The sequence below is a fragment of the Hyperolius riggenbachi genome, chromosome 10 (assembly GCF_040937935.1).
Source record: "Hyperolius riggenbachi isolate aHypRig1 chromosome 10, aHypRig1.pri, whole genome shotgun sequence".
NCBI lineage: Eukaryota > Metazoa > Chordata > Amphibia > Anura > Hyperoliidae > Hyperolius > Hyperolius riggenbachi.
In genome coordinates, this window is record NC_090655.1 from 111,540,166 (window position 1) to 111,563,774 (window position 23,609).

General features: G+C 44.1%; 1 protein-coding gene across 2 annotated transcripts in view; it reads right to left on the reverse strand.

Annotated features, from left to right (window-relative positions):
• PDCD11 (programmed cell death 11) overlaps positions 1-23,609 on the reverse strand; it is a 92,208-nt gene that overhangs the window by 11,520 nt on the left and 57,079 nt on the right. For both annotated transcript variants that reach the window (XM_068257508.1, XM_068257507.1), the window contains exons 22-32: positions 23,212-23,299; positions 21,090-21,179; positions 20,900-21,002; positions 15,162-15,339; positions 12,250-12,303; positions 10,087-10,209; positions 9,859-9,981; positions 7,102-7,252; positions 3,398-3,499; positions 2,562-2,714; positions 74-297 (exon numbers count right to left, since the gene is read on the reverse strand). In XM_068257508.1, the coding sequence (XP_068113609.1) occupies positions 74-297; positions 2,562-2,714; positions 3,398-3,499; positions 7,102-7,252; positions 9,859-9,981; positions 10,087-10,209; positions 12,250-12,303; positions 15,162-15,339; positions 20,900-21,002; positions 21,090-21,179; positions 23,212-23,299 (1,389 nt within the window). The remainder of the gene's footprint in view (positions 1-73; positions 298-2,561; positions 2,715-3,397; positions 3,500-7,101; positions 7,253-9,858; positions 9,982-10,086; positions 10,210-12,249; positions 12,304-15,161; positions 15,340-20,899; positions 21,003-21,089; positions 21,180-23,211; positions 23,300-23,609) is intronic.

A 23,609-nucleotide genomic window follows, 5' to 3' on the forward strand; every position in this document is an offset into this window, starting at 1 on the left:
CTGACAGAAATATGATAACAAGACTCCAATCCATCCATCCTTACCACCTAACAACCTGAAAGAACAGCATTACCTGAAGTAGATGGTCTGCAGGGCTCTTTCTGCTACAGCCCGCGCTTGCTCCAGCTCTGTGGCCTGCAGGTGGAATTCCATATACTGAATCCAGTTGGTGGAGCTGTTAGGTGAGCCGAGGACAAGACGTTCAATCTCATTGATTGACTGTGGATGCCGACTTCCATCTGCAGTTTCCTTCCTAGATTTTTTCTCCGCTGCCAGAGCTTTCTGGGTTTTCTTTGCCTGAAATGTTTAGGAATGAGATCATTCAGTTTAAAGCTCTCAGTTTAAAGCAGCTGCAACTGGGTGATTTATTTGTGTATTATCAAAAATGTTCCTCTGCTAGTCAGGTGGATGGAATTCATCAATTCAAATGAAGTGAAGCCCAGGAATTTACTTGTGTGAATTTAATTCAGGCATCAAAAAGTCTGGCTTAAACTAGATGCCCTATCACTGTGCATAAGCTAAAATGGAATCCAATTCGATTTGAAAAATGGAAGCATAAAATGAAAAGCGACTGATTGAACAAAACCATATTTCATAAACAGCTAAAGAGATACATTTTTTTATCTAATTGAATGAAATCTGAAATCAATTGGTTTTCTCAGATTCTTCTGAAAGTACTGTATATTCCTGCATATAAGACTACTATTTAACCCTTGAAAATCTTCTGAAAAGTTGGGGGTCGTCTTATACGCCGGGTGTTATTGATGCCGGGTGATACGTCCTATCCTGTTACCGACTCTCAGATCTCGCTGCTGAGGACTGTAGTGAAGTGGCACAGGCGCACGTGTGAGATCTGAGAGGCAGAGAAGGAGATAAACAGGATACGAGGGTGGGCCAGACAGGTGAAAGAGGCGTGTTTTATGGGCACAGCGTGATGTATTTTTGCGTATCGCTCTGATAAACAGGAAGACAAGGAGAGCTGACCAATCCTTAGGGAGAGGGAGAGTTGACCAATCCAACCAATCCAATCCAAGTCAATTGCCTATATATTGTTATATACTGGGTACCACAGACAGTACAACACCAGTATCTGTTCATACATAGCACCAGTATACGATTTTTAAAAAAAAATTATTTGGTGTGTGTTGAAAGAGGGGTAGTCTTATATGGCGAGTATTTCCCAAACTCTATATTTTAACTGGAAAAGTTGAGGGGTCGTCTTATACGCCGGAATATACGGTATTTAAAACAGTCACATAAGAATCTATCCCTATGGCAAGCATTAGAGCAGCAGGAGTGGTGTATTGGTCAGCACAATGTAAGCAAAGCAGATAATCGCATAAGGATCTATCCCTATGGCAAGCATTAGAGAAGCGGGGGTGGTGTATTGGTCAGCACAATGTAAGCAAAGCAGATAATCGCATAAGGATCTATCCCTATGGCAAGCATTAGAGAAGCAAGAGTGGTGTATTGGTCAGCACAATGTAAGCAAAGCGGGTAATCGCATAAGGATCTATCCCTATGGCAAGCATTAGAGCAGCAGGAGTGGTGTATTGGTCAGCACAATGTAAGCAAAGCGGGTAATCGCATAAGAATCTATCCCTATGGCAAGCATTAGAGCAGCAAGAGTGGTGTATTGGTCAGCACAATGTAAGCAAAGCGGGTAATCGCATAAGGATCTATCCTTATGGCAAGCATTAGAGAAGCAGGAGTGGTGTATTGGTCAGCACATTGTAAGCAAAGCAGGTAATCGCATAAGGATCTATCCTTATGGCAAGCATTAGAGCAGCAGGAGTGGTGTATTGGTCAGCACAATGTAAGCAAAGCGGGTACTCGCATAAGGCTCTATCCCTATGGCAAGCATTAGAGAAGTGGGAGTGGTGTATTGGTCACCACAATGTAAGCAAATCGGGTACTCGCATAAGGCTCTATCCCTATGGCAAGCATTAGGGCTGGTTCAGACGGACGTCTGCGTAGCGTCGCGTCTGGGGGCGTTGCGGCGGCTGAGCGGTCAGGCTTTCAGTAGCCTTCGGTCGCGTCGTGATGCTGTTGCGGTTTTTTTTTCCCGTAGGGGAACATTAGCCGTCGCGGTTGGCCGCTCCCTGGAAGCTAGATGTTGCTTCCAGGGGCAGCCCGAACGCTCGCGAAAATCGGGACCCGAACGCCGCGTTCGGGTAAAAGCGCGCAAAAGCTTGGTGTAAACGCTCTCATTCACTTGAATGGGAGCGTTTACCGCGACGGTCCGAACGCTTGCGGTAAACGCTCCGCAAGCGTCCGTCTGAACCAGCCCTTAGAGAAGTGGGAGTGGTGTATTGGTTAAAGCACAATGTAAGCAAAGCGGGTAATTTGGGCGCTGTAGGCTGCCTGGTAAAATGGACACTGCATAGACCACAATGTTATATGCAGCTATGCCGCCACGCAGGGGTAATTTGAGTGCGGACAGCACACAATAAATGCTGAATATAATGCAAATTAAAAAACAAAACAAAAAACCTTTACATTGTTTTGAACACTTTAGAATACAACACAATATCCACGTTGAATAAACAGAGTTTGTGTACCGTGGGCTGTGGTGTCTCCGCCTCCTCCTCGCTGTCTGAGCTGCTTTCCTTTCCATCAATTACTGAAGTTTTCAGAGTATTTAAACTGACATCCCAGGAAAAGGCAGAAGATACTTGGAGTCGGGGTACTGAAGCCTTACTGCTAACAGTCTTCTAAGGGAAAGAGAGCAGAAACTCAAGTAACAAAGTCCATGACATACTGTATTTATAATCATTGCTTCCAAGGTGGATCAGAGACATGTTTCCCATAAAATAATCTATATTTTGCAGAAAACAGAAATGTGGCTCATATTGAAATCATGTAAAGTTCACTAACACCCCATATACAACGAAAGATGGAATCTGGCACTACAAGCCAATTGATACTTCATTCAAGCACGGCTAGATTACAACAAAGCACAGAAGCTGCCTGTGCCGACATCTGTTTCATGTGTGACCACGCCTCCTTGGCATTCATTGACACAGGAAGAGGCGGGAGCTTTCTCAGGAGAGAGCTGGAACAGCATGTGTGTACAATGATCATCAGTAAAATGTCACCCTACACAGTCACTAGACCATTTACATGTTTTGTTGTTAAAAAATGGAATTGAAGCGATCAGTACACTTCTGATCTGCTAACCTTTTCATGTTTTATTCAATATTGTGGTTTTAAACAATAAATCTTTTTTTGTGAAACATGACACTAATAGTGGTTCAATCATCTTTTTGGTGCCGGTCACCAAAGCACCGGGTGTATGCAGGTCACCTATTGGCATTGCTGTTACAAGTAACGGCTGTTTGTGCTTGTTCTGTAGAACAATGATAATGAATGATAAATCTTCACAGAACTCGCAAACCTTTTTTTCCTCATTTTCTGTTTCAGTCTCTTGGCAGTGAACCTCGACTCCGCTGTCTTCATCTTCCTTTGACTCACAGGATTTCCTCCTCTTCTTAGTACCCTATTAATGAAACATGGAATAAAATGTTATTTTACCTTGGTACTACATGCTGACCAAATTAAATGATAGGACCGTGTTACACAAGCAACTGAGATGCCTCGTATAGTAGCTGCAACAAGACATAAATACACCTTAATGGAGTTTCTAGTTGCTAATATTTATAGCCAGGAAGCTAATCTTGCAATGCTGGAAACAGAACAACCCCCCTATTCTGGCTATATGAGTGGGTCAAATGAATGTTGCCTTAAAACTTGAGAGAGTAATATACGCTCATAGGAGTTCCCCTGCAAAGTGTGAGGAGATCTGGGGTAATATGGCCGCATAGGGGTGCTATTTTGGCTGGGAACGCGTAGAAACGGCCGCGTTCCCCAGCCTGACGGGTCCTGGCGGCGAAACCGGAAGTGGCCGCCAGCGGGACCCGGAGCATCAGAGCGAGTCGTCGTGGGCACCGATCAGCTGCAGGGGGCTGAGGTAAGCCCCAGGTGAGTAAAACTCAATTTATTTTTTACTCTCAAAGGGATACTGTAGGGGGTCGGGGGAAAATGAGTTGAAGTTACCCGGGGCTTGTAATGGTCCCCCGCAGACATCCTGTGCCCATGCAGCCACTCCCCAATGCTCCGGCCCCGCCTCCAGTTCACTTCTGGAATTTCAGACTTTAAAGTCTGAAAACCACTGCACCTGCGTTGCCGTGTCCTCGCTTCCCCTGATGACACCAGGAGCGCATGGCGGAGGCACAGACCATACTGGGCCTGCGCAATACGCTCCTGGTGCCATCAGCGGGAGCGAGGACACGGCAACGCAGGCACAGTGGTTTTCAGACTTTAAAGGGAACCAGAGAGGATGAACTATACATACCTGGGGCTTCCTCCAGCCCCATACGCACGGATCGCTCCCACGCCGCCGTCCTCCGCTGCCTGGATCCGCCGCCACCGGGTCCAGTCATTGCCGCGAGTCGGCAAGTCGGCCGGTGGACGCGGCCAATTCTCCGCATCACAGGGTGCTCTCCCCATACAGATACGCATGTGGCTGCTTACTGCGCAGCCGCATGCGTACATGTATGGAGGGAGCCCCTGTGATGCGGACATTTGGCCGCGTCCGCCGGAAGTGACGGGCCCGGTACCGGCGGATCCAGGAAGCTGAGGACGGCGGCGTGGGAGCGATTCAGGCTTATGGGGCTGGAAGAAGCCCCATGTATGTATAAAATCCTTGCCTTTTTTCACCCCTCGTTCCACTCTGGTTCCCTTTAAAGTCTGAAATTCCAGAAGTGAACCGGTGGCGGGGCCGGAGTATTGGGGAGTGGCTGCGCGGGCACAGGATGTCTGCGGGGGACCATTACAAGCACCGGGTAACTTCAACTCCTTTTCCCCTGACCCCCCTACAGTGTCCCTTTAAGGTTCACTTTAAAGGGCTTTTTTTAATGATTATTCTTTCTATTTCTGGGGAGGGAGGGTGCTTCGCATTCTATGGCATATGGATATGTGAACTGTTCTTAGGATTTTCTTTTTCCTTACTCTGTGCTGTAAGTTTATGTTTGTATTTATCTCATGACCATTAACAATTGTACTTCTTCAGTTTTTTTTCTGTTTTGATTGTTGTACAGACTTTTATCTGTAACTTTTCAATAAACAGTGTTTGACAAAAAAAGAAAACAAAACTCGTTACTAATGACTTCTGTGTAGCACAGCCCTTCTTGGTCTTGTAGCTAATATGCACCAGCTGTATTGTAAAGGAGTCATCAGCCTCATAAAAAACTCTTTATTACTACATATAAGCAGGTACAGGTGATGTTATTGTATATTGAACACTGTGTGGGTATGCTGGCTCCAACTAAGAGCTGTTGTACAAACCCAATGAAGCGGGCTAAGGGTGCATACTCACATCCAATTTTGATTGGCCAATGAGTGACCAATTTTACCTCTTCCATGTAGTATGAGGGCCAATAGATTTTGAATACTATGAACAGACTGTGTATGCAAGCTCTCATACTACATGGAGGTGGTAAAGTTGGCCAATCAAAATTGGAGACCTGAGGGACACCTTATGCATTATAGTGCTCAAGAAAAGTAATATTTCCAGTTTTTCTGGCCATTTTCTTCAGGAGAGGTAAGACAAACACTACCACTCCTTTTTTTTAACAGGCTTTAACTATTTTATTACATCGGGGGGCCTCTAAATTAAGGTGGCCATTCATGATACAATACTGCGGCCGATCAATTGTTTCTGATCCCCACGGTAATTAATCAGAAATGATCAGTCTAGCCCATTAATTGCTTAATTCTCGCTAACCAGTTCGATCAGATAAATGGAATCAATCTATTATTCGCATCGATCTGATCAGCTTGGTTAGCAGGAATTCAGCTGTTCGATTACGGTGGCGAATGGAAACAATCGATTGGCTGTTGGATTGCATTGTGAATGGCTACCTTTAGTTTTGTTGTTCATTTCCTGCAGACACTGACATGTTCCATATCCCTCTCACCTTAGGTTTTCTGTAAAGCAAAGCAGTGCCCTGTGTCACACATTACACCACAGGGTGATAGCTGGCTTATACCAGGGGAAGTACAGATGCTGACATGAGAGAAGCCAAACAGCATCAGTACTGGTGTGGTTAACCAGCCATTTGGCTGAAGATCACTTCCTGAATACAACTTCCTATAACAACCTCTACAATGAAACTAACAAAATGCGACAAGTAGGATCCTTTATATGATTTATTTATTAGCAGATCTACAGTACTCAGATCAGACCAAACATTAACTATCGGCCTTATATTAGGGACCCTTGCACTGCTAGAACACCTGTGATCTGTGGAGGCATGGATTCCAGAAGATTCTGAAGGTGTCCTGTGAAACCTGCATCAAGACATTAGCAGCAGAGCCTTTACGTTGTGATCAGAGGCCTCAATGAATCAGGCTTGTTTTTCCAGGAAACCTCAGACATGCTTAACTGGATTGAGATCTGGAGGATTTGTAGATCAAAGAGGACGAGAGACTGGTCAGAGCAGGCAACCTTCTCACAAGTCTGTAAGCACTTTCTGTGGTGGAGGAGGGTCAGCATGGGCATTCTGATGGTCTGCAGCCATGCAGCAAATGTGCGCTGACATCGCTCTTTCATGACCAGCATTATGTGACCATGACTGCTGTCCTTCCTTGCAAGCTTTTAATAGGTACTAACCACTCTATACCAGTAACGCCCCACAAAACGTTGGTGTAAAAAGCACATAACTGCAAGTTTAACTAGCCTCCTGCACCACACTAGAAACACTGCAGCCCTCTCTAGTACAGTACACCTCCCAGCTTAACAATAGCTATGCTGTTTAAGTCAGCAGTGTTGAATCTGATCCTTTCACAACTCCCAATTCATTTACAAGCTCAATAGACTTATACAGCCTGTCAGAGTGCAGCTGTCATGCTGAACATAGACAACCAATTCTCTGCTCAGATGCTGGCACATGCCATGCTTGAAACCACAAAACAAGAATGTATCAGATGGGCAGATGTTCAGTCTTTGCCTATATAGTGTCAGTGTGTGCCAGGAAGCCTGTCCATGTACTCAGAGCTGCCATCTGCTGGTCACATTAGGTTTAGCACTGCCAATCATACCTTGGATTCACTTTCAGAATCTGTTCTTGTCCTTTTCTTTTCTTGAGGGTTCCACCTCATGCTAAACCCAGCAGACTCTGGAATAACATCCGGATTTCCAGTATCTTTGGATAGAATTGACAGCTCCATACGATTCTCCTGTTTATCGATACTAAACAAGGCACAGACAGATATACATGTTAAAATGGTATCATTTTTTGAGAGCACCAGTCTACACAAACTTCACAAGTAAGAATGTGTGTTTTATTACATTCATGCAGCCCTAAGAGATCCAGTATGGAAAAAAAATCCCCAAAAGAAAAAAAATCTACAATGGAGGGGCATGTAGAGATGTAGGAGTGATCACTGCTGTTTAAAACAACCTGTAATATCCAAATGAAACACTTTATTGAAATAAAACAATACATTCACAATGCTTCAGGGCAGTCACACTGTAGCAGTACGGTACGGCAAATTGCCGCATGGCTACTGCAGCCTAATGGAAGTCTGTGGGACAGTTCATACTTCCCACGTTGCGGTACGCTGCACTGGAAGTGCCAGATTTAACGCTAGCGCATACCTACGTTACCACTGGTCTCCTGCGGCGATCCGCATCGCCCGGAAGTCATGTTAGTCTATGGCGACGCAGGTTTCTTTAACGACTTTAGGCAATCTGAACGGATGTATTCATCCACAAATCATCACTCAAAGGCAATCTGGACAGATACAGTATATCCGTCCAGCGGGATTGCGCGCTAATAGCCGCGTGCAGGCGTCTCGTTCCCCGGCGCTATTACAGAGGATCAATTGTGGAAGGTAAACAAGTGTTCCCGAGGCAAACTGTGAATGACTCAAGATGCCTCCAATCAGGAGGCATCTTGATTCATGAAAACATACATCATAAAATATAAAAAAAAAGATCCAGCGCTTTCTGGCATCTTCCAGGAGAGTGCTTAGCGCCACCTAGTGGCCAAAAAGTACAATTAAAGTAGAAATGAGAAAAAAAACAAACACATTGCACATTGAATAAAAACTTATTGACCCCCCCCCCCCCCTCCCCACACATACACACACACACACACTCTGCCCAGTAACTAAAAAAAAATTAGTTTAAAAAAAAAAGTTACCTTAGTAACTAAACTTTTTAATATGTATGTTGTAAAGTTATATTACTATTATATTGTGCCTATATGAGCTTGTAATTAGGGATGGACGCAAAACTGAAAAAATGCATCTTTATTTCCAAATAAAATATTGGCGCCATACAGTGTACTAGGAAAATATTTTAAACGTTGCAATAACCGGGTCAAATGAGCAAATAAAATGTGTGGATTTTATCCACAGTAGAACATTTTATTTTAAAATTATAATGGCCAAAAACAGAGAAATAATGAATTTTCAAAAAATTTTTATAATTCCTGTTAAAATGCATTTTGGATAAAAAGATTCTTAGCAAAATGTACCACCCAAAGAAAGCCTAATTGGTGGCGAAAAAAACAAGATATAGATCATTTAGGTATGATAAGTAATGATAAAATTATTGGCGAATGAATGGGAGGAGCGCTGACGGAAAAATTGCTTCTGTCCTAAAGGTGAAAACACCTGCAGGCTAAAGTGGTTAAACACGTTGGCGTTGCGACGCCACACATGCGTGGAAGCGTATTTTTACAATATGCTTCAGTGCACTTCCGCATACACGAAGCAGGAAGTGACCGCAATCGTGCGTCACTTCCTGCTTGGCCGAATGCCAGACAGGAAATATTGTGTACTAATGTGTATCCCCAAAATCCTTTGTTTATCGGTGCATGCAACCATTAACGCCAATATGCAGAGTGAAACAAGCCTTACGGCTGGTTCACATGGTCGTCTGTCCAGCTTTCGGAGGCGTTGCGTTTGGCGGCTTTGCGGCAGCGTCGCGTTCGAGCATTCAGTGGCTTTTTGTGGCATTCAGTTGCAGTAGGCGTTTTTTCTTCCCCACAGGGGGACATTAGCCGCATCTGTTAACCGTCCCATGGCCACCTCGAATGCCCGGGTAAATCGGGATCTGAATGCTGCGTTTGAGCAAATGCCGGTAAGAGCCCGGTACAAACGCTCCAATTCATTTGAATGGGAGCGTTTAACGCCGAGTCCCGAACGCCGGCAATAAACGCAGGGCAGACGCCCGTGTGAACCAGCCCTTAAAGAGAACCTGAACTGAGTTAAATTATTTAAAATAAACACGAGGTAACTTCAAATGAACATTACATAGTTGCCTTGCCATCAGTTCTTCTTAGAAGCTCACCATTTTCTTCTGACAACAATCCCTTCCAGTTCTGACAACATTTTGTCAGAACTGAAATATATCAGTTGCTGTCAGTTATATATCAGTTGCTGTCAGTTATAGCTGAGAGGACAACTGATGTGCCAGGTAATAGCCATGTTTCCCTATGGCTCAAGTGGGCAATGTTACAGTTTAACAGTGTGCTGACTAGAAAGCTATTATGAGGTAATGGCCATTTTCAAAATGGAGGATGGAGAATTTCATTGATCACAGTGGACAAATGGGACACAGGAGAGGCAAAAGAAATGGATGAGTAGAGTATGCAGGAGGTAAGTATGACCTGTGTATGTTTATGATGACTTTAAATTTTCAGTTCAGGTTTTCTTTAAACATATGCCCATAATAAGAAGGCAAATATGTTGTATCTTGGGAGATATCAGTACAGACTGGAAGCTACAAGTGCCCGCCTCAGAATATGCGCACACAAACTAACACACACACACACACATATAACTTACGAAATAATCTTGGCAGTCAGCAGTTTTCCTTCTGGAATGTACAGCTTATACTGTTCTATGTCTTTAACATAATACGAGGTGACATTCTTGAACATGATATGGCCATTCAAGCAGCTAGATACCCTGTAGGAAGAGTAAAGGAAGATGGATCAGTCACCTGACCGCACGTCACAACAGTGCTCATACATGTGTCAGCTTATGCCACAAGATCACTGGAACTCTACACACCTGAAAAACACTCCCTTATCTGTAACCGCACTGACAAATCCTTTCACAAGCTGCCCTTCCTGCAGACTGTCAATGGAAGAGATGTCTTCATCAATCACCTTCCTGGCATTGTGAGGATTTGTACTAAAAGAGAAGGAATTATTATTAATTCATATAGCACCATTGTCTTCCATACATCTTACAAATCAAATTTTACGGATAAGCTACATGGACAAACAAAACCGATTTGGATCAAAATACAGTTGTATAGCACATTTATTGTTAAAGGACATGTGAGGTGAAAATAAACTAATGAAATAAATGATTGTATATAGCTTCCTTCTCCTAAAAATGACCTTTTAAGATATTCCACGGTTTTATTTTATGTTTAGATCTACTTTTTAAGTTTTAACCGTTTTATTGTTTTTGCTCAATGACACATTCATTTAAGTATGCCAGAGCTAAAATCTACCGTATGAACTATTGACCCTTTTTATCTCTTTCCTGCTCTCAGAAGCCATTTTCTGCTAGGAAAGTGTTGTATAGTTGGAATTTCTTATCAGTGAGGGTCACACTGTAGTCACTTCCTGTCTGAGTCAGGACTGAGTCAGCCACTTACATATTTAACCCTTTCAGGCAGAGAAAGAAAAAAAAGGAACACCGCATAGTTATTTGTGTGTTAGGCACTGTACATACCCATGTCTATGACATGTCACATGTCACCTCGGGTATCCTTTAAGTGCACATAAATGGTCAACTCAAAATCAGCAATACCACAATAAAGGAAGGAGGGGCCTGTCCATACAAGCTTACAGCTAAAGGAATAATGGAATGAACATGCATACACAAGGCTTGGTGAATATTCTAAAGCAGAATTACAGTCAAGCTTTCCCCTCTGCTCCAAAGATTAAAAACACCATTATAACTTAGAAAAATAGAATCCTGTTTAAAGTCACTGGGAATCAAGATGCAAAAAAAAAGCCAGATACTTACCTAAGGAGAGGGAAGGCTCTGGGTGCTAATGAGCTTTCCCTCTCCTCTCCCGGTGCCCGTTACAGCGCAGGATCCTCTGTAGGAGTATTCAACCAATTTGGTCAAAATGCAGCTGTCTCCGCCGCTGAAGGGAGGCTTCAGAAGACGGGCTGCTCCAGACTGCGCACTCGCAAGTCCCCTGTCTTACGCGCTCGCACAGTATGGAGCCACCTGTCCTCAGGAGGACTCAGCTCCCGAAGACTTCCAAAGTCCCCCGAGGCGAGGGATTTAAACGGAGGAGCTGCTGTTGCCCCGAGAGCACCAGGAGAGGAGAGGGAAGGCTCATTAGGACCCAGAGTCCTCCCTTTCCTTAGGTAAGTATCTGGCTTTTTTTCATCTCGATTCCCAATGACTCTAAAGTCTATTTTAGGGCACAGATCGAATAGCTTAGCAATCAAACCACTCAAATGTTATCTTATTTGTGTGAAAAGGACTTTCTACAGTAAAATATCCTGTGGATGTGGCTGCTGAAGACTGAAAGGAAGCTGGCAAAGTCTAAATTTGTCTGAGAAGATTGTAGACTACAGCACAGAAGGCAGAGGTGCAGAAAGTGGTCAGTGTCCAGGATCTTTATCATGAACTGAACAAATTAATTGACATCAGCTAACTGATGAGGTATAAATAAGCTTTGCAAGTGTTTTACATACAGAATGTAGATCTAGATAAACACCTGTGCCTGAACTGGGGTTTTTATAACAAAAGGACCTGAAATGGTTTATATGCATATGGTTTATATTTATGCTTTCACTTTCTCCTGGAGCCTCATCATGTGACTGTGCCAACAGGAGCAACACCCTGTCAGGTTTTCCTGCTAGGATATATGTAAACACAGCAGGGAACGTCTGGCTAACAGCGCACTGACTGACAGCCACAATATCCACATATGCAGGTCTTCCTGAACAACAGATAACATAACCATGCAAAATGCTTGCTTCCAGCACTGTGACATGGGGAAATTGGGTTTGTTTACAAAAATGATATCATTTTGGTACAAAAGCAGGAAGGATCAACGTAGAAGCAATAAGGAGATGTGAGAGAGGGTTTAATTGATATGCTAATCCAGACTGTAATTCCACTTCAGACTGGACATGTATCATATTTAAAGAAATAAAGGGTAAGCCCGCAGAGCGTGTTATCTTACAAATTGCTTACCGAGATTCCCGCAAGGATATAGAGACTTTATTTCCAACAGACAGTATGCAACATCTAGAGTAAGAGAGAAACACACAGTTAGGTATAAATTAATAGTGCTCTACAGTTCCTAAACTAGAATCATCTGTAATAATTGTAGTTCTTTGGGCTGCTGCAAAAGCATCTTTATTTTACAAAGTATAGTTAGTAAAAATAGCCAGCTGGCCACACAGACACATTTTAATGAAGCCCTCCAGAATGATCAATTTTAAAATCATCAGAAAAACTTTACAGCAATCCTACCTGATCAAAGTTTTACTGCTTTCTAAAATGTAAAAATTGTAATCAATCAAAGGTTTGATACCACATAAAGGCAATTATTTTATCAAATCTTTGCCATCTTATCCTTTGGATAATGTAAAAAAAACAAGCAAGGGGGCGTGGCCAAGATGGCGAGCTAAGCAGACGGCTTTCCCTAGAGCTCCGCTGCCCGGCGTTTATAATCTGCATCCATCGGCTCACTGAGACTTCCAAACTCCCTCTGCTGCACGATTTCTTGCATCTAATCACCCTGGAGGACTGGTGTAGCCCTCCGGTGCTGTCGGCGGAGCAAAACAAAAAGGTCCCGTGGGATCCTGCTGATTCTCCCGACCCTGCTCGCTCTCAAAGAGTCTCCCGCCAATTTGCACCATACGGCGAGATGGGGGGAAAGAAGAGAGAAGCAGGATGGGGGCTTGACTCCAGAGGCTCCCCCGGGGACACCACTAGCTCAGAAATCTACTGCAGCTAACTCCCCACCGAAAAGCAAAGATATGGCGAATGAACACGTGGAGGAGGCCATTTCTCTACCAAGCACGGCGGAGCTCATGGACAATATTAAAAACGTGTCAAATAGCCCTCACTATGAAAAAAAACCGAAAAAACAAGCAAACAAAAAAACAACAAACAACTACACGCCCCAGCTATGTTTGAGTTGTGTTTATTAAATGTTTTGCTTGAATCTACATCTACAAAAGTCCACATTAGTCAGTAGGTATTGTCATTGAAATGCAAATAAATTTGAGATTGAGAATAATACTAAATATTATGATACAGAATGATGACAATTATCAAAATCTAAAATGTAAAAGGACTAATCTGAGCCAAAACTTTTTACTAAGCGCCTTTAAATGTCCGTGGCAAAGAAATATAAAGAAACAAAAATGCCTTTAGACGCCTGCTGCAGGCAGAAGTAGTTTTGTACTAACATGCCTTGAGACGTCCGTGGCGTATGGATTCGGAAACACAGAAGTGCCTTCAGACCTCTTCGGCAGTCTAAGCGTTAATATGTGTGGTGCCAGCATCAGGGCTACCAGCGATTAGCTATGTATCAGCAGTATGTTATTTATCTGTTAACTAGGTGACCTAAGCCCGTTTAAAAACGGGCTCTAGGTCTGTGTTGAATCCCCATCCCCTCTCCTCCACTCCCCTCCCACTCTCCGCCGCGGTGTCACCGGGCATGCGCGCACCCGTCGCCCGCTGACCCGCCGCACACGCCCGGCCGCCCGCTGACATGCCGCTGGCTCTGCTCCCTGGTCCCACGCTATCCCTGTGTAGCGTTGTCCGTGCTACGCAGTGCGCACAACAGTTCAGCACGGACAACGCTACACAGGGACAGCGCACGGACACAGGGGTTTTATTATATAGGATATAGTACTCCTAGTGATATGTCATGGCTACAAAGTAGATGGTGTGTCTTACTTCAAATTGGTGACGTACCAAGAAATTCTGCTAGCATGCAAATCTCTGACCCAGGGAAAGAATTATAATGAGCAAACCCTTCAGCTGCCGGTTAACCACTTCAGCACCACAGGGTTTTTTGCTTAAAAACCAGAGCAATTTTCACATTTCAGCGCTCCTCCCATTCATTCACCAATAACTTTATTGCTACTCATCAGATGTAAATGATCTATATCTTGTTTTTTTGCCACAAATTATGATTTGTGAGGGTGATATTTGCTTTTAGTAATTATGTTATCTGTGCATTTTAAAGGGAAAAATGAGAAAAAAAAAAGAAAAAATACACTATTTCTCCATTTCCATCCACTATAGTTTTCAAATAAACAATGTTACCATAGGTAAAACCCACATATTGTATTTGCTCATTTGTCCTGGTTATCTCAACATTTAAATAATGTTCCTAGTACAATGTATGGCAATATATTAGTGTCTGGTTTGTGTTTTTTGTTTTCTCATTGTACTCTATCAGTAATTAAAAGCCCTTATCTTCACGATTAACAGTAATACACTCTCGTGGCATACATATTTTAAAAGCTAAGTCCCTAGGGTAACTATGTATTCTCTTTTCAATGCTGTCACTTTTGGTTTTTTTTTACAAGTATTTATTTAGGGGTATAGAGTACATGAAAATAACAGTTTTATTGCTTTTCATTCAGTTTTCCGGTAAAAAAAAAAATCACATAGTTACATAGTTATTTTGGTTGAAAAGACATACGTCTATCGAGTTCAACCAGAACATGACTTAGCCCTCAGTTGTCAAACAACACAAAATCTATTCTCTCACTTGTCACGGTTAAAATGATACCCTATATGCATAATCAGATAGCTTATTGGGCATACAACACACTGTTTACCACAAGTACGCCTATCTACTCCGCTGAGCTTTAGATGAAGTTTTGTGGGGAGTAGATAAGCGTAGCAAGGGATTCAAAGTGGTTAATTAAACCAGCTGGCAGATAATTAATCAGCAGCCTCTGGCCTTGACTAGCTATCATTTTATTGAATTAGTGGAGTTGGAAGGGGTTGGAAGGCTGATAACAGTAGTTGGTTGCAGCAACGGCATAACCTGTAGTTGAGACCCGAACAAGCTCAAGAAAGCACAACATTTCCCATAACTAAACATATTGGAGAATTGGAGTAAGATGCCTGCCTACCTTACGAACATTCCAATGCTGAACTTCTCCATAGAGACCTCTTCATACTGGTCATGTAACTGGAAGAGATTAGCTTTGCCAGTCTTTCCAAATGGCAGGGATATCTCCAGGCCAGAGGAGGGGTTTACACTCTCTACACAGCCAACAGTGATGCAGCCCTCTGTCAGAGCAGTGATATCTATAAGGAGTAAGATAATTAGCACACGTGTACTAAGGTGGGTACACACAATGCAATTTTAACTTCAGATCCAATCCAAGCAAGTGATCAGATCGATAATCAGATCGGACATACATCAGATACTGAAGAAAGCTTAGTGTACACACGTCTTTTTTTAACTTCTGATCAGATTTCCGAATCGATCGAAAATGCATTGAAAGGATATACACAAAAAACAATAGTCAGTATTTCTATCCATATTTTTTTTTTATGTACGATCCGCTTCCAAACGAGAAAGATCGCTTTTGTGCTGGGATCAGTCGCTGGTTATCAGTAGGCTGTACATTATTTTTTCCAATGCAATCATTTTCTCGATTGGAAATAGGATGTGAAGTGAAAATTTCATGATGTGTACCCAGCTGAAAAGCATACTTACAGGCTGATCTACATAAAAGCTATTTATTTCAGATCTGCATTATTAAAAAGATAAGTCAACTTAAAAATACACTGCATCAGCCTCCAATTATCCCACTCAATAATGAAGTTATAATGCATTATTGATTGTGGCCCCAGGAAGATCCAAGAACATCCTGGCTGCAAAGCTGAAAACAATCGAAAGTATTCATCAAACAGAATAGAAAATTTAAAACAACTGGGGCGGGGCAAGAGCATTGGACCATAGAAATTTCTAGTAACCACCTGTCTGCATACTGGGATATAAAGAGTCAAGTCTACCATAATGTAGGGATACACTTCAACATACTACATCAATATAGAGTAGTCATGCAGTTCCTCATAGGGATGGATCCTGAGCTGACTATGAAACCCGGGTTTCAAAGCATGTGTAGTGCAAATGTGACAATGTATAAGAACATACCAAGTGAATAAAGTGCTTTTTTGATTGCCAATATAAATGATCTATATTTTAAGCAAAGGTGGCTAGTGCACCAAGCAAAGTGAAAAATTGTGACTCCTGCGACAAAAAATCCTTGGAAGGAACGCCATATCAAACAAATGATGACCTACATATTGTGCAAAGTGCAAAAGCAACAATGAATGGCAAGATACTTAGCCCGGATATACTATGAAGGATGTCACACAAGTATGAGGATGTGTCCGCAGAATGCAGGAATTAATCCACCAAGCGGTCGTATGCTGAAGCATGTTCTTACATTATTGTTGACTTGACTGTTCATCAGGGCCAGATTTGCCATAAGGCACTAGAGGGACGTGCCTACAGGCGCATTATGGGACAGGGGCGGGGCTAGACTGTCCTCATTCATGATTAAAAAGAGCGCCAGAGATATCACCAGCCCGAGCGCCCACCTGTAGGGTATGCCGGTTGTCCTGTCTCCTGCAATTGATAGCCGCTCAGAGACTGTCACCGCCTACCGCTGTATTCATTTCCGCCTGTAGGGAGTCATAACGCTGCTCTGCACTGCAAGTCTTCAGGAGGTACCTTCCTTCAGGTTGCTGCAGGGTAGGCATGGGGGAGCGGCGTGCACGGTCCTCCTGGCTTTGTTTATTATTGCGCTGTCTCTGGCCGCGGGGATCTTAGAGGAGAGAGTTAGTTCAAAGGCTGTGGAGGGCAGCAGGGCAGAGGAGTGAGCGGATTTTGTTAACTACAAGCTCCGTCAGCCCCCTCCCTTTTCAAAGTGGCCAGAGTGTACAGTGACAGGCGGCGATGAGGGGGAAGCACATAACGCTGTGACAAGTAGTCTCAGGAGTTTAGCTGCACAGCGTGTGGGCTACAGCTCTGCCCCCTCCCCCCTGTCTATTGGTGCAGCCTGAGTCCGGGTATTTAGGAGATGACAGTGCTGGCAATGCCATTACTGCTCCACTTATTGTACTTTTCACAGCCAGCTTTGCAGTTACACAGAAGTGTTGCCTTGTACAGAGAGCTCTGCAGCCAGCTACATTGATAAGTAAGTGAACCATCGCTAATGCAGAGGCTTGGGACCCTAATTGATCCTCTTCCCTCCTTTTCCTAGCAGAGACTATAATACTCCCCCCCCCCCCCCCCTCTGAACTGTTTCCCCTGTTCAGGCAATCCTGTCATGCTGCCCAGTTTCTCCGTAGAGTGAAACCTCAGCTCTGTCCAGCTGTCACCTGACCTGATCAGATGTATTTGCTGCTCTGATCAGGTCAGGTGACATGGTCAGTGCTGAGGTGTCCTCCTAGGAAACACTGATGGAAGCCAGGTCATAGGTGTCAAATAGGGAGGGGAACCATTTGAAAGACTAAAGGGAAGCATAATAAGATTGCCTTAGTAGGGCACACAGTTCAGAAAAGTGGGGAGATCAGATAGGGTTAAAGTGTACCAGAGATGTAAGAAAATAAGAGTTTTATACATACCTGGGTCTTCCTCCAGTTCCTCCCTCACCATCTTCCTTCGTCTCCTCATTTCCTCGGTAAAAGCCCCGGTAGCTTGGTCAGTCATGGCATACTGCATATGTGTGGCCCAGCCGCCTGCGTGCGCCCCACTGTGCTCCCGCTGCGCTGGGCCGCATGACCCTGACTTGCCAAGCGAATGAGGCTTCTACCAAGCAAACAAGGAGGCGGAGGGAGCGATCTGCGTAGACAGGCTGGAGGGAGACCCAGGTATGTATAAAACTTTTATTTTCTTATATATCAGGTACACTTTAGGGACTCATGAGGCACCTGTAAGCTCAATCCTTTAATCCTTAGTGCGACATCACTTGGGTATACCTGAACAGTGTGCTGTTTCTATGGAGTGGGGAGGAGGCACAATAAAGAAGCTTCCCACTGGCTGGGAGGAGGGAAATGATGCACCAGTGTACTTCCTGACTGTCACTACAATCAACCAATTACTGTCTGCCGGACACTAGAATCGACCGATCCCTACCGGCCTGACGCTAGAATCGACCGATCACTACCGGCCTGACGCTAGAATCGACCGATCACTACCGGCCTGACGCTAGAATCGGCCGATCACTACCGGCCTGACGCTAGAATCGACCGATCACTACCGGCATGACGCTAGAATCGACCGATCACTACCGGCATGAGGCTAGAATCGACCGATCACTACCGGCATGACGCTAGAATCGACCGATCACTACCGGCATGACGCTAGAATCGACCGATCACTACCGGCCTGACGCTAGACACTACCGGCATGACGCTAGAATCGATCGATCACTACCGGCATGATGCTAGAATCGACCGATCACTACCGGCATGACGCTAGAATCGACCGATCACTACCGGCATGACGCTAGAATCGACCGATCACTACCGGCATGACGCTAGAATCGACCGATCACTACCGGCATGACGCTAGAATCGATCGATCACTACCGGCATGACGCTAGAATCGACCGATCACTACCGGCCTGACGCTAGAATCGACCGATCACTACCGGCATGAGGCTAGAATCGACCGATCACTACCGGCCTGACGCTAGAATCGACCGATCACTACCGGCCTGACGCTAGAATCGACCGATCACTACCGGCATGACGCTAGAATCGACCGATCACTACCGGCATGACGCTAGAATCGACCGATCACTACCGGCATGACGCTAGAATCGACCGATCACTACCGGCATGAGGCTAGAATCGACCGATCACTACCGGCATGAGGCTAGAATCGACCGATCACTACCGGCCTGACGCTAGAATCGACCGATCACTACCGGCCTGACGCTAGAATCGACCGATCACTACCGGCATGACGCTAGAATCGACCGATCACTACCGGCCTGACGCTAGAATCGACCGATCACTACCGGCATGACGCTAGAATCGACCGATCACTACCGGCATGACGCTAGAATCGACCGATCACTACCGGCATGAGGCTAGAATCGACCGATCACTACCGGCATGAGGCTAGAATCGACCGATCACTACCGGCATGAGGCTAGAATCGATCGATCACTACCGGCATGATGCTAGAATCGACCGATCACTACCGGCATGACGCTAGAATCGACCGATCACTACCGGCATGACGCTAGAATCGACCGATCACTACCGGCATGACGCTAGAATCGACCGATCACTACCGGCATGACGCTAGAATCGACCGATCACTACCGGCATGACGCTAGAATCGACCGATCACTACCGGCCTGACGCTAGAATCGACCGATCACTACCGGCATGACGCTAGAATCGACCGATCTCTACCGGCATGACGCTAGAATCGACCGATCACTACCGGCCTGATGCTTGAATCGACCGATCACTACCGGCATGACGCTAGAATCGACCGATCACTACCGGCATGAGGCTAGAATCGACCGATCACTACCGGCATGACGCTAGAATCGACCGATCACTACCGGCATGACGCTAGAATCGACCGATCACTACCGGCATGACGCTAGAATCGACCGATCACTACCGGCATGACGCTAGAATCGACCGATCACTACCGGCATGACGCTAGAATTGACCGATCACTACCGGCCTGACGCTAGAATCGACCGATCACTACCGGCATGACGCTAGAATCGACCGATCACTACCGGCATGACGCTAGAATCGACCGATCACTACCGGCATGACGCTAGAATCGACTGATCACTACCGGTCTGACGCTAGAATCGACCTATCACTACCGGCCTGACGCTAGAATCGACCGATCACTACCAGCATGACGCTAGAATCGACCGATCACTACCGGCATGACCCTAGAATCGAGGGGATATTGTACTGCACCGGCTGAGCGCTTGATAGCACTCTATACTGGCACTATACAGGCCATGGAGTCACATCAGAGTGCAGCTGATTTTGATTGGGTTCACTTTTAACCTGCAGATTAATTGCAATCAAATTTGCATCAACTCACTCACCATCCATATAGCCTACCATCACCTTCCTGTCACTAGAATCTATAAATCAAACATTTACTTATTAGTACCTGCCTGTAATTAGAAATTACCTTTCACAATTTTTGTGTTGTTAGTATTACTTGCTTGTGATTTGTATTATCTGCTTGTTGTCGGTAATGTTTGGTAAAATCTGCATGTCACTGGTAATATCTGCACTTGTCTTTGGTAATATCTATATTACTTTATGTAAGGGGGTGTGACTTGGGGTGTGGTCTGTGTGGGTGGGAGGGGCTTAGGGCACCAGAACTTCTGTGCCTATAGGCTCCTGAGCTGTAAATCCGGCCCTGCTGTTCATATCCCAATATGCAGGCAGGTGGTTACCAATCACTGCTTTTTAAGTGTTTTTATATTTATGTATACAGTATATCTACTGTGAACTTTTTTTTATATGAAATAAAGTACTGTAATATTGATATACAGCGCTACTGTTTTTTGGACCTCTTTTGGGGTGTTGCTCTTACATTCTGCAATAGTTAGTTTACATGTCAGGACCCAATAGGTGGTGAAAGGTAGGCAGGATAATTATATTCTGTAATCATTCCAATTGTGTATATCCTGCTGGTCCAAACCTGCCTTGGGCGGACATTGCAATAATTCAGTGTATGTCTCCTGTACAATAAATAAACCCATAATATACTTCCAAGAGACTGTTCAATCAGAACCCCAAACTTCTATAATTCCTGATATATACAAGACATCCCTATAGATTATATTACCTGTTAGTGACAATAAGAGCACTCTATGAATGGAGTCCAAGCCAACCATAGTAGCAGACAGCGCCTGGCCTAGCTTAAAATGTTTGTCTGGGCGCTTCACAACCTGCAAGAGACAATGAATGAAATATATTTGTCCATTTACCTACATAGAAGTCTACTGGTTATATAGAAGAGTGTATGTCTGTCATACCTTTGAAGTATTGGAAATGAGTAGCTGCTCTATCTGGCCACGGATCACAGGAACTATCTCCACCTCCAGACACTTTGTTATCTTGTTATACTGCATAAACCAGGACAGACAGAGCACAAGCCGTTACACTCTAGATGTCTGAGCTAAAGAACTGTAGTGATTCTTACAGAATACCAGATGCGAACAAAGTAGGAAAAAAGAGGGGGGAGCAGGTTTGTACTGGCAGCAGTCCTGATGCCCACCGCTCCGCTCCCCCCATTCTCCTCCGTCCCCCACCAATCCTACCTAAATGCCCTCCGGCAGCTTCTTCAGGGTGGCCGCAGTCGGGCATTAGTGCGCAGGCGCTGGCCTGGCTGCACTCGTCCTACAGCGCGTGCCCGCGGCTGAGAGCACACTGCGCATGACATCACTACTACTTCCCATTTTTCCTACTTTGTTTGCATCTGGTATCCTTTAATACAAAAATTATTTAGGCTATGTGAACGGTGAGATGTTGCAGAGCTGAATTATAAAGTCTTATAACGTAGCTTTCTGCACTGCAATGGTAAGCCTATGGGACATTCATTATAACATGTAGCATTATGGTAACGCAAGTGCGTTACCTCTAAACACACACATTGCCAGATACAGGAAAGCATACTTTTCATTGCCTGTATGCTTTCCTGTACCTACTGTATGCAACGGTAAAGCAGCATTAATGTAAATTACCACCTTTTTTTGTGTTGCGTTGTGCCTTTAACGTCGCATCACAACGCAACGTCCCGCTGTGAACCTAGCCTTAATAGCCTTAATCAGGAAAATGTGAAACAAATGTCACTTTCTTGCGGCTCCACTAGCTGGTTTATTGGTTAATTCTGACAAAACAGCACCATCTCAAATCAGCAGGTGCAACTTAAAGGACCCCCGAGGTGAAAATAAACTAATGAAATAAACAATTGTATCTATCCTCCTCCTCCTAAAAAATGACTTTTTAAAGAGAATCTGTATTGTTAAAATCGCACAAAAGTAAACATAGCAGTGCGTTAGGGGACATCTCCTATTACCCTCTGTCACAATTTCACCGCTCCCCGCCGCATTAAAAGTGGTTAAAAACAGTTTTAAAGTTTGTTTATAAACAAACAAAATGGCCACCAAAACAGGAAGTAGGTTGATGTACAGTATGTCCACACATAGAAAATACATTCATACACAAGCAGGCTGTATACACCCTTCCTTTTGAATCTCAAGAGATCATTTGTGTGTTTCTTTCCCCTGCATCTCTCATGCACTGAAGTTTCAGGCTGCTCTTTTCTTCCTGCAAACAGCTTTGCCCTTGTCTGAATTTCCTCAGTATGTAAAAGTCCAGCCAGCTCAGAGGACGATTTATCCAGCTTGTAAAAGATAAGAGAGAAGAGAGAAGCTGCCCTAATCTAAATAATACACAGGCAGTGTGCAGAGGGGCCTGGAAGGGGGAGTTCATAGCAGAACCACAACACTGAAGAACTTGGCAGCCTTCCAGACACAGGCGACAAGTCTGACAGGGGAAAGATACATTGATTTATTACAGAGACTGTGATAGCAGAAAGTGCTGCAGTAAGCCAGAACACATTAGAATAGCTTTTGGAACTTGTAGGATGATAAAAAACAGGATGCAATTTTTGTTACGGAGTCTCTTTAAGATATTCCATAGTTTTATTTTATATTTTAATCTACTTTTTACGTTTTTACTCAATGACACATTCATTGAAGTATGCCAGGGCTAAAATCTATGAACCATTGACTCTAATCTCTTTCCTGCTCTCAGAAGCCATTTTCTGCGAGGAAAGTGTTTTATAGTTGGAATTTCTTATCAGTGAGGGTCACACTGTAGTCTGACCCAGTCCTGACTCAGACAGGAACTGCCACTTACATACCTGATGTTTAACTCTTTCAGGCAGAGAAAGAAAAAAAGGAACACAACATAGTTGGTTGTGTGCTAGGCTCTGTACATACACATATCTATCTCATCATTTCACCTTGGGTATCCTTTAACAAAAAATAAATAAAATAAAATTGAAACATTAAAGTCGAACAAAAGTTCCCTATTCATATCCAAAGGTTTTTAGTGTGATGAGGGTCAATCTTCCACATATCACTGACTTACCTTGCTTACAAAGCAGGTCACCTTTTCGCCAGGCGAGTACAGTTTCAAGATTTTGTGTTTTGGAAGTCTTGCATCAGGGTCAATCAAGCTGTAAAAAATACAGATATATATAAGAATTAAACCAATATATTGGCAATAAATCTAGGGCTGTGGAGTCTGCGTCGGAACAATTTTTGGGCACCTGGAGTCGGAGGGTTCATAAACTGAGGAGTTGGATGATTTTTGTACCGACTCCACACCCCTGAATCCTCAAGCCAAAAATCATAATTACTGTAAGGCAAAGCCTATCAGAGAAAGAACTAGTGACATACCTCACTAAGTAAACTTATAACCACCAAGAAAACTCATCGGGGATTGGTTTAGCTAAAGAATCAAAATGATTGTCTGCTATGAGGCAT